This window comes from Triturus cristatus, chromosome 12 (assembly GCF_964204655.1).
Source record: "Triturus cristatus chromosome 12, aTriCri1.1, whole genome shotgun sequence".
In the NCBI taxonomy this organism is placed as follows: Eukaryota; Metazoa; Chordata; class Amphibia; order Caudata; family Salamandridae; genus Triturus; species Triturus cristatus.
Window position 1 is genome coordinate 57,402,187 of NC_140595.1, and position 12,322 is coordinate 57,414,508.

Sequence of the window (12,322 nt, forward strand, 5' to 3'; positions counted from 1 at the left end):
TGATTATAAGCAACGGTTTCCGACACCGGCACCTTCTCCGATGCCAGTTGGGCCTCCAACACCAAGTCCACGACCGCCTCCATTGGTTTTGCAGTCAGAGGCTGTCACATCGCCACTTCGTCCCACCACAGATGACGAGGATGACGGGGAGCCTGAAGAAGGAGAGCTTCAGGATGTCCAATCTCACCAGGAAGAATGGGATGACTACATCCTTCCCTGCCCGGTTCTCCTGCCCCTACCACGGCCGACTCGCCGCCAGAGGACATTGGCGGCTTTCATAATATCATAGAGAGAGCGGCCCAGCGCTTTCAAATTCCAATGCCCTCGCACCAACAGGACTGTTTTCTTTACGATTTTAAGGAACCTTTTAAGAAGTCTGTCCGTGCAATTCCTATCATAGACTACATTTGGGAACAAGGCATAAAGATTATGCAGAATCCTTCCTCGGTCCCTCCAGTGTTACCACGGCTGGATAAAAAATATAAAGCGCCAGACACTGCTCCGGCTTGTCTCACAGGCCATCCAAAGCCGGACTCTGTCATTACCCAGGCCGCACAGAGGAGGTCAAACAACCCAGCTGCTCTGTTGACAGCTCCACCAGATAAGGAGGGTAGGCGACTGGAAAACATAGGCAAACGTTTTTCCTCGATGTCGGCTTTAACAGTGCGTGCCTCCAACGCCCTAGCACTGTTGGGGCGTTACAATCGTCAGATGTGGGCGGACATTGCGCCATACTTGGCAGACTTACCAGAGGAGTCAAAACAAGAGGCAAAGAAGATCTTGCTAGAGGGGGAAAGATCTGCCTCTGAACTTATAGACTGCGCAATGGATATTGCTTCGACCGGATTTCGACAACTAGCTGGCGCAGCGGTCCTTCGATGCCAAGGTTGGCTAAAGGCAACCTCTTTCAGGCCGGAGGTCCAAACCAAAGTGCTGGATATGCCATATGATGGCCAACTTCTCTTCGGCGCACATATTGATGAGGCATTACAGGGTATTCAGAAAGATACTGATACCGCCAGAGCTTTGGGTACCTTACAATTTCGGAACCCTTCGTTTCGAGGTTCAAGAGGGAGAGGTCAAACTTCAACTAGGGGAGATTTTCAACAACGTTCTTCCTTCCCTTCCTCCCAGCAATACCGTTCGCAATACCAACAGCGACAGCAATCCTCATACCCAAAATCTTCCTTTCGTGGCAAGGGAGGAAGACAAAAGGGCGCCGCTCGACGGCAATGACTTTCAACTGCAGCCGGTCTCAAACTTCTCTCCACCCTCAAAGATTGGCGGAAATATTTCCCACTTTCTCCCAAATTGGCAAAAAATAACTAAGGACCGTTGGGTCCTACAATTAGTACAATTCGGCCATTCACTAGAATTCATAAAGATCCCTCCTCAAACCCCTCCCCGCCAAATGCTTCACAAAAATCTACGTCCTTTACTCTTAGAAGTGAAGATTATGCTCCAAAAGGGAGCTATAGAGAGAGTTCCCCCAAGCCAACGAGGAAAAGGGTTTTACTCCCGTTTCTTCCTCATCCGAAAAAAGGAGAAAAAATGGAGACCGATATTGGACTTGAGGAATCTGAACAAGTTTCTGAAAAAGCAGTCGTTTCATATGGTCACCATTCAGGAGGTATTACATCTACTCAATGCAAACGACTACATGGTGTCGTTAGACCTGCAAGACGCCTACTTTCATATACCAATACACCGCAACCACAAAAAATTCCTACGATTCATGGTGGCGGGCAGACATTACCAGTTTCGGGTTCTGCCGTTTGGACTCAAATCGGCGCCACGCATTTTCACCAAATGTCTAGCTCCAGTGGCTGCATATCTACGCCATCATCATCATCAGGTCTTCCCATATCTAGACGACTGGCTTGTCAAGTCTCCATCTCTAGAAGGCGCGTCCAGGTCTTCCAACGCTTGTCTGAGGCTTTTCAATTCACTGGGGTTAACTCTCAATCACGACAAGTCTGTCCTTCAGCCGTCTCAGCGCATGAATTTTCTGGGCGCTACACTAGACACCATACTACGGAAAGCATTCCCATCACAGGAACGCAAAGACAAACTTCAGTCGTTAGCGCTCCGGATAATGTCCAAAAAGACGCTGTCAGTGCGTCTCTTCAAATCCCTACTCGGGATGATGTCTTCTTGCATCCTATTAGTCCCGCATTGTCGTCTTCATATGCGACCCCTTCAAGAAGCACTGTCGGATCAATGGGTCCAGTGTACAGGGTCCTTCGACGACGTCATCCAGGTGACGCCTGTGATCAAAAAGGCTCTAGGATGGTGGGTTTGCCCCCAGAACCTTTCTCAAGGCTTGCCTTTCTTGCTTCCTGCTGCTCCTCATATAATCACCACGGACGCCTCCTTAGAAGGCTGGGGGGCTTTCCTTCAAGAACTGCAGATAAGCAGGAAGTGGCCCTCTTCCGAGAAGGCACTTCATATCAATCTTCTAGAGCTACGCGCAGTCTATCTAGCTCTGGTGGCCTTCCTTCCAAGAATTAAAAACTCCATAGTGCTTGTCCGAATAGACAACACCACGACAATGCACTATTTGAACAAACAGGGAGGAACTCGCTCGCTAACACTCTCTCGCGAGTAGCAAAAGATTTGGAACTGGCTGCTCCGTCACACCATCTCTCTCCGAGCAGATTATGTTCCAGGCGCCCACAACGTGTTGGCAGATTCTCTGAGCAGAAGACAGGCAGCATGCCACGAGTGGGAGCTGGATCAACTAGTTCTCAGCAACATATTTGCTCATTGGGGCACCCCTCTTCTGGACCTCTTCTCCACCCAGCAAAACGCCAAATGCCAACACTTTGCAAGCTGGCATCCCCAACAGGGGTCTCTGGGGAATGCCTTTTCGATCGCATGGTGCAACGTCTTTGCGTACGCCTTTCCGCCGTTTCCCCTGATTCCCAGGGTGCTACGGAAGATGAAAGCGGAGCCCTGCACTCTCATATTGATAGCTCCAGCTTGGCCACGCCAATACTGGTTCACGGAACTTCACCTCCTTTCCCTGGAACCTCCAATCAAATTGAAGCCGTTTCCATCTCTTCTAACGCTCAACAATCAGCAAGTTCAGCATCTGGATCCGGCATCTCTCAAGTTATCAGCATGGCTCCTGAGTTCAGAGAGTTTCAGGGCTTAGACATTCCTCCGGATTGCAGACAAATTCTAGCTCGAGCAGATAGTACCAACAAAACGTATTCATTAAAATGGAAGAGATTCTGTATCTGGTGCAAAACAAACAGGTTACACCCTCTTTCTTCCACCCCGGAACAAATCTTGCCGTACCTTCGGCACCTGGCAAAATCTGGTCTTGCTCATGCCTCCATTAAAGTCCACCTAGCAGCAATATCACGCTTCAGGAGATCCTCTACAGGTCCATCTTTGTGGTCTCATAGACTTATTAAGCAATTCCTTAAAGGACTGTTTAGAACATTTCCTCCAGTAAAGCCTGTACCACCGGCTTGGCATCTCAACATGGTTCTGGCTCAACTAATGAAACACCAGTTTGAGCCAATACACAGAGCAGACCTTAAGTATGTATCCTGGAAGATTGCGCTCCTGCTGGCCCTTACCTTGGCAAGGCGAGTGGGGGAGCTCCAGGCGTTCTCAATCCAAGACCCGTTCCTTCAGTTCAAACAGGATAGGGTCATTCTTCGCACAAATCCGAAGTTTATTCCTAAAGTTCCATCTCAGTTCCATCTTAACGAACCTATCGTGCTACGTTCATTCTTCCCGAATCCACAAACAGTGGCGGAGAAAACTCTACATTCATTGGACATTAAGCGCTGCCTAAAGTTTTACATTGATAGAACGAAAGCATTTCGTAAGTCTAATCAACTCTTCGTAGCGTACAGTAGGCCTAGAAAAGGGCTACCGCTCACCAAACAGAGTATCTCCCGCTGGATTTCTTCAGCCATCACCTTCTGTCACCAGCAGGCAGGACGTCCACTGCGATCAACAGTTCGTGCCCATTCCACAAGGGCAATGTCTACTTCCATGGCACTGTTTGCAGGGGTGCCCATTGTGGACATTTGTAGAGCGGCCACATGGAAGACGCCGCATACATTCACCAAGCATTACTGCCTGGACACGGAGATCATGAAGGATGCTGCAGTGGGTCAAGCGGTTCTCCGTCATCTATTTCAGTAGAGGTGAGCCCTTCCTTTCATCCCATCATCCTTGCCTCTTTACGCACATTTCGCACTGTAATGTATACATTGGCTGAGACATTGTTTTCTAGTGCTTTTATCTTTCACATGGATATGTTATTATCTAGTGACTGTATATTTACTGTACCTTTCGAAATGTGCTTATTATTGCTTACTACTCTGATTCAGGCATGTGAATCTATGAAAGATACCCTAATACTGGATAAGGAACGCGTTACTTACCTGTAACTGCGGTTATCCAGTATTGGTATCTTTCATAGATTCACATGCAACCCACCCACCTCCCCTGGAAGGGCTCTCTTGGATCTCTCAGTGATACAACTACTTAGCACTGTGCTTACGAAAATCTGAGGGACTAAAGCTCCTTCCAGGAAGGTTCTAGAGAGTGGTGCTAGCTGATTGGCTACTGGCCAAACTTTGGTCCTTTTTACATAAGGACATGGATAGCTTACTAAGCTAAGGCCTTTTGGGGCCTGTTACTATATATGTCTACTAAGACATTGCTTTGTTATTTACCGGTGACTCCCATCCCGACAACGGGGAATGATTCAGGCATGTGAATTTATGAAAGATACCAATACTGGATAACCGCAGTTACAGGTAAGTAACGCGTTCCTTAATTATCCATCATCACTTCCTGCCAATTGTGGGATCTTTTGTAGGAGTACTAGGACAGATAGGAGTTACTTGACTCAGAGCATTTTACCAATTTTGACCTTGGGCTTTACCCTGCCTAGTTCAAGCCTTTAGAAGTAGGCCATAAAGGTAGCCAAGCTGAGCACTCCAAGACTTAGGGCCTGATTTAGATCTTGGCGGACGAGTTACTCCGGCAAAACATTGCCGGCTATCCTGTCCGCCAAAATATAATCCAATGATATCCTATGGGATTTATATTTCGGCAGGCGAGATATCCATCACCATTGTGACGGAGTAACCCGTCCGCCAAGATCTAAATGAGGCCCTTACTGTGGGACTTGGTGTGGTGTATAAACTCACAACGCAATGAAACATATAATAGGGGGCAATAATTCAATGTCGATTCATTCATGTTTAGAAAAAGTGCATTACTTCTATCACACACTGAAATACTGTACATTTCAATTCGGAGGGCAGATTACTAATAAATAAAGGCTTCTATATCAATTACTGTGTGGGGAAAAACTAGTCATTGTATACCTAGCTACTTCCCTTTTTAGGGATTTTACTACAGTAAATACAGTCTATGCAAAAGTTGGGCCTATAGCCCTCGGTGTAAAACACTTGTGATCTATGTTTTTGGGGTCTGCCTCCAGGTTCCTGTATATCCTCTCCACACAAAGTCACGTCTGGGGTAATAAATATTAGCACATAACGTGTTTCCCAAGTTCCCAGTTCTCCCCATACTGCTGTACTTGAACAAAGTACTTTTGTTTTTTAGTCCAGTCCAGGTCAGCCCTTGTGTACAGGCTGAGAGCAATTGCTCCTGGTGGTGTTAGGGCCTTCATATCCTATCTAGAACAGTTACTTTAAGTCGTTCTCGGTCTGGCTGAAGTCATGGGTGTTTTTGGCCTTTGATTAATAACAAGCATGCTCTCGAGCTGAAGAGACACAGTGATGCGAGCAAAGGTTGTGCTCCAGCAAGGCTGCTCGTGTTGGATGGTAATTTGTTACTGAGGATTCAGCACAAAACCCACCACCCAACAAAGTGAAGAGCTACCTCGGGTTTCCATGATGGACTAATACAGAGCGCACCTTTTAATAAGCGCATGGTACTTTGGGGCATCACGCATTAACAGGAGCCAAACCTTGTTGAGACGGAAAGATATGTGATATCTATGAGGGCCAAGCCATAACAGGCCCTTTAAGGGCGTACAGAAGTGCCTGAAAGCCTCACCTCTTTTCATGGCTGCATCGACTCTTCTCTGGCTTCCAGTGACAGCATTTCTCCCGTCTTGCGTTAGCTCCTAGCAATCATCCTCTTCAAGGAAGCATTGTCTTTGTGCAAGGACACCTTCAGCACCTGTATTCAACATTAATTCAGCTCCTTTCTTCCAGACAGGCCCCAGGCAACTCTTCCCATGGCAGGTTGCAGAACTTTCCAGGGTCTTGGTCCTGAACCTGGCTGCGTGACTTGGCATTCAGCAACCCAACCACTGCCACAAAAAATATTTCTAGGTCTCTGATGATGTGGGATCATGAATTCTTGTAGAGAAATGTTGGATCCCTGACTGATATTTTCTTCCCAATCTTATATTAACATTGCAGAAAGACTGTGTATTTCCAGGGCCCATCTGTAGAATCGGTTTTAGGCAGTTCTTGACTTTTGCCTTTTTCTCCCATACCTGCCCAGTCATAGTTTCTGTTTGCAGGTGTTAGCAGGAGGATGGGGTGGAGTTGGGAATCTGCTGTCTGGGGAACCTACCGGTTAGCCTGTGGGTGGGAGGGCAAATCTTTCATCGAGCAAAGGAGCAGCAAAGGGCAGGGGGATTTGCCTACACTTCAAATGGACTCTATGGTGCAGATTTACGTTCCCTGGCGCATCCCTGCAAATCAGCAGGGATGCGCCAGGAAAGATGCGTCACTCAAGTTTGCCCTTGCAGTTGCGCCGCATTTACAATGCGGTGCATCATGGCGCAAGGACAAGCAGATGCGTGACGCATCTGCCGGCGTAAGGTTTGGCGCAGTGCTGAAGTTGTGTCGCAAGCGCGACGCAACTCCAGCACTGTTCCAACCTGCCCTAGCCTTAACATAGTGCGTCATGCCTTACGCCTGCTTGAAGCAGGCGTAAGGATTTGACACACCAGCGTCGGAAAAGTGACTGCGTGAAATCTTGTAGATTTCACTGCGTCACTTTTCCGAGGCTTTTTCTGATGTAACGCCCACCCTGCATACATTAAACCTGACGCAGGTTTAATGTGGTGCAGGGCTTTACAACGTGACGCATCTCCCTAGATGCGTCACGTTGTAAATCTGTGGCAGCATGGCGCTACCGTTGCGCCGCCGCTGCGTCACAAAAGTGACGCATCGGTGGCGCAAAAGTGGCGCACGGGGCTTATAAATCTGCCCCTGAGTATCCTGTCCTCCACATCTTAGAGTCTAATCCACCTTAAAGTATCTCGGAAATGGTTCGAACAATGCCAGCAGTTCATAATGCTGTCTAGAACTCCCCCTATCTTATGTACCATTTTTGTTATTGGCTGTATTGCAACTGTTGTGCTTGATCCTCTCACATCGTGAATGTCTCAAGGACTCATTAAAGAGATTATATTTCACATCATTGAAGGACATTGTTACCTATTTTGCATTTAAGCATTTTGGAAAAAAATTGTTGCCTCTCTATGTGCTTTTTTGGGGAAAAGTTTGAGTTCATGTCAAACCAAAAGGGGCAGATTTGAGCCTAAACGGACTAAAATGTATCATGCAAACTTTCATCAAACACCAGGTGAGGTCTTAGCTGTAATCAGGTGCACTCCAATGAGGGGGTTTCCTTCTTAAAAATGAGAAATACCAGTTTTGGTCAATTTTATATATAAGCCAAAGTTGTAGAGGTTTTATTGTCTTTTGCTCCCAATACCTTGGTGTCTCCAAATTAATGTGAGTACTTGATATATGAAAAAACAGGGCCAAAAGAGGTATTACAGAGGCAATTGACCAAGCAGCCTTCCTGCTAACTCCATTAACTCCAGGTCGCAATACTCCTGGTAACTCCACCAAATCGGAATTAATGCAGTTAGCAAGAAGATTGCTTGGGCAATCCTCCCAGGTTCTATGAGTCTCCTTAGAAATTATGAACTACAATTCCTTGTCCAATTGCATCTATAATACTTCATTTTGACCCTATGTTTTATCAGGACATTTCAGCTACTGAAATGGCCAGATGAATCAAAAGAGATCTGCGGCATTGGCCTGGGTTTTATAATTCCAATGGTGCTGGAAATTGATGTTCCATCCCAATCGAAATTAAAAAGGATCTTGTAATTATGTTCTTATGCAGTGCTTAATTTGTACCAGTGGTTGTCGGTCAGGCACACTGGCACTCATATGTCGGGACTGGTACATATTTTTGACACTTAAGACACTTCCTGAGAACTGGAGAGGGAAACATACTATGGGGAAAGAGGAGGAAGATAAAACGGAAAACCCATTTCAGAAGAAAGCAGGAACCTGCAAGAGTGAGATAAAGAAACAGGGACTGTCGAATAGTGGATTAAAGAGGCATGAGGTGGATTGAATTCTGCGCAACCTTGGTAATCGCCACACTAACAGTTAGTAGCGCCAGCTGCGGGCTTCTATGGAGCGTTTTGGGGACTGACACTCATTCTTTTACAAATTAAGTAATGCTCTTATTTGCCCCAAACGTTTTGTGAATGAGATCTAGATGCCAAAAAATCACATTGGGGAATAAATCAATGAGATGCATAGTCTGTCAAGTATGTTCCCAAAGGATGTCAAACATGACCATACAAATAGCACCTCCTGGCTTGAGAATATTGAACTTTGAAGCACATTCTGATGTACAAGAAGCAGAGGTGTTGACGTGCTTAAAAGCTTTATAATCCGGATACTAATTGTTAAAGCTAATTATTCAAAGGATCAGCAAATATGTATAATAAGAATCACGAGCGTCAGAGACAACTCATGAACTGGTCTATTTTGATTGATACTTCTGCCTGCAGATTCCTCACCTTTGAATATCCCATATGCAGACTGAATCTTGAAATATTTGCCATAGCTCTCTGGTGATGGTAGGTGGCTCTGGCTCTGTCTCAATACCAGAAGTGGAGTTGTGCTGACGCCACTGAGACCTTAGAGCAACCATCTCTGCGCCTCGACATCAGTTCAGTTTTTTCCTCATGTTTCTATGTGTGTCCTGAGTTTCTCTCTTCACCTGACATGAAACAAAATTAGTGCAGTGAAGATAATAATATCATCACTTAAAAAGTCAGGATTCAAAGCCTGTCAAAAAATTGATTGACGCATGTCCATTGTAGATTAACATGAAACATGACTTGATGAGGTGAGAATTTTTTTTACTGAAAATGAATCTGTAGGCAACATAAAAATGAGGGCTAAACTTGTTATGGCAAGTGCAAAGGACGACAGCAGATGTCATTGCTGTGCTAGATCTCATTCTATGGCCAGGACAAGGTCATGGTCTTTTTCACGCTCCTCTGCCTCACCAAAATCTGCAAGAAAAAAAAGATGTTGCTACAAAAAAAATACACACTCTTCTTGATCTCCCAGAAGAGCCAAATCCAAACTTAAGGATCCTCCAAGGGCTTCTCCTCAGCCTCAGTCTTCGCCAAAGACACTGTTAGTAGAGCTAGTTCCTCAACCGGCTTAGCTGGCTCCACCCACTCTAGCATCACTGCCTTTGCCTTTATGGCTTACCCTGAATTTTAAGTCCATAAACAGCTCCATCATTGTTCCTCTAAGCAATGCTGGAAATATTTAAAAAACAAAAAAATAGATGGATGGAATGCTTAAATTAATCTCAGCCACTGGTAATTTCCCAGGGCCTCATCCCAGTCCATTGATGTTTTGCATAGCATGCTACCTCCGTTTCGACCAAGTCATATGCAAATCAGTCTCAACCCTCCTCCAATGGGAACAGTCTAGACCGAACTGCCAGGTCAGGTTTCCCTAAACCGAAACACAAGCAATTGAGGACCAGTTTCACCATTATTAGCCCTTATCAGCCAAGTATAGCATGGTTCCAGTGGCACACTGTGCACACGACTCACGTCGAGGCATGCCTGTCCCACTCAGAGCATCACACTGAAGTATACAAAAAGGGATGAATGGAATGCTTGAATTAATATCAGCCACTGGTAATTACTCAGGGCAGCATCCCAGTCCATTGTTATTTTGCATACCATACCACCTCAGTTTGGACCCAGCCACATGCAAATCAGTCTAGACCCTACTCCTATGGGACCAATCCTGCCCGAACTGCCAGGCCAGGTCCTCCCTAATCCAGAACACAAGCAACCCAGGGCCATTTTATTCCTAATTAGGGCTCATCAGCCAGGTATAGATTGGTTCCAGTGCTCCATTGTGCACGGGCCCCATGCCTGGGTATACCTGTCCCACTTCGGGCATCACACTGAAGTCCACAAAAATAGAGCTGGATGGAATGCTTGAATTAATCTCAGCCACTGGTAATTACTTGGGGCCACATCCCAGTCCATTGCTATTTTGCACAACATGCCACCACAGTTTGGAACCAGCCATATGGAAATCAGTCTTAACCCTGTTCCAGTGGGAACAGTCCAGCCCAAACAGCCAGATCAGTTCCTCCCAGAACCAAAAGACAAGCAACCCAGGACCAGTTTCACCCTTATATTAGCTCATCTGCCATGTATATCTAGGTTCCAGTGGCACAGTGTGCACAGGATCCATGTCTGGGCATACCCATCCCCCTTATGGTGTCACACTGAGGTGTACAAAAAAGTGATGGATGGATGGATGGAATTCTTGAATTAATCTTAGCCACTGGTAATTACTCAGGGCCGCATCCCAGTCCATCGCTAGAGTCGAGCTACTTCTAGATCAGTGGTTCTCCAAGCATCAACAAGAGGTGCTTTTCCCAAATCAAGACCTTATTATATGGTCTATTCATACAAACAGTGCCAATCTCCATCGAATGTCCAGCAACAGCTGTCCAATCCCATCATCTGCAAGGACAAATGCAATGAAAAAAGCAAGGCTAAAATGTTTCAGTCCTCCTCCTTCTCTTCCTTCTCGCCAGCACCTCCAGGGAACCCACAGTACTTTGGCCATGAAGAAACATGTACAGTTAATGGGAGGGTGAGTAACCTCTTTTCTACATGCTTGAAAGGCCTTTACGTAAGACAATTGGGGCTTACAAATAATACAAAAGGGGTATACCCTACCCTTCCACCAGCAACCCATAGAATACCTCCCCAACAACCTCTTCAATCAGAAGAACCTCTCAGAATCCTGCAGCAGAAAGTGGCAGCCTTGCTGAAGAAAGGAGCAGCGGAGATGGTGCCAGAGCAGTAAAAAGATCAGGGATGCTACTCTCAATAATTCTGATCCCCCCCAAAAAAGTATTTGTCCGATCCTAGACCTCAGGCTCTTGAATCTTTTCTTATGCAAGGAGGAATTAAAGATGCTGTCTCTAGCTCAAGTCCTTCTTGCACTGAATGCAGAAGACTGGATGATATCTTCTGACTTGCAGGATGCCTACTTTCACATTCTAATCTTGCATTGTTACTCCCCAAAGTGCAGAAAAAACGTTGCCATGCTAAAAGGAGCTCCACAAGCAGCAGAGTGCTTTAGAAAAATGCAGTTCACTGTGATTTTCAGTGTTAAGTGCTTGTCCGCACTGTGCAATCATGGCGACTGGAACCATGCACAGCGCAAGCGGGCGCTGCTTCCTTTCTGCCGCTCTAGTACATTTTTACTCGTGCGGCAGCTTTCTCAATGCAAACGGACGGTTTCTCAACGTGAGCGGTCGCAAGCAGAAATTTGACCACCCACGTTGTGAAATCTCACCGGGAGGTTGATTTTCCACACTCACCAACTTGATGTTGACGATTACGAACAAGGAAAAACCTCGAGGGGAGGTGGATTTTCCTCGCTTGTGCTCGCCAGCTTGACGTTGACGAACGAGAGCAAGGAAAAAAACTCCGCTCTGCAAAGCAGAGTATTTTTGGAACTCCGCAAGCTCTGCGTAACACGAAGTGCGGAAAGCTCACTGCCCAGACATAATCTGGACTACACTCTTATCCAGTACATGGCCTCTGTTAGAGAGTACAAAGTGGAGGTAGCAGACTCGCACATACGACAGACAGAATTTAGAATAAACCTTACTCTGAGTTCTGTCCATTGTTTGTCTGAGTCCACTACCCCCCACCCTGCCCCTCCACCGCCCCACAGCACTCCCTCAGCGAGCCGCCACTTCTCTGGGTGAAAAATAAGGGTGGGCGTAGTTCGCGAAGTAGCACTTCGCGAAGCTACGCAAAGTGAAGTTCGCACTACGCGAGCTACGCGTAGCACTTCGCGAACTGCGTAGTAACATGTTCGCACTGTGCAAGATGTTGTTTTCAATGATTGCACAGTGCGGACAAGCAACCGGCACTGTGCAATCATTGAAAATGGCATCTTGCACAGTGCGAGCTGTAGTTTTC

At 46.3% G+C, this 12,322-nt stretch overlaps 1 protein-coding gene across 1 annotated transcript in view; it reads left to right on the forward strand.

Annotated features, from left to right (window-relative positions):
* Window positions 1–318: 318 nt before the first annotated feature.
* The window catches only part of LOC146772459 (uncharacterized), a 29,966-nt gene continuing 17,962 nt past the window's right edge, over window positions 319–12,322 (forward strand). The window contains exons 1-4 of the mRNA XM_085636998.1: window positions 319–697; window positions 743–1,063; window positions 1,446–1,630; window positions 10,797–10,976. Coding sequence (XP_085493124.1) covers window positions 319–697; window positions 743–1,063; window positions 1,446–1,630; window positions 10,797–10,976 — 1,065 coding nt within the window. The remainder of the gene's footprint in view (window positions 698–742; window positions 1,064–1,445; window positions 1,631–10,796; window positions 10,977–12,322) is intronic.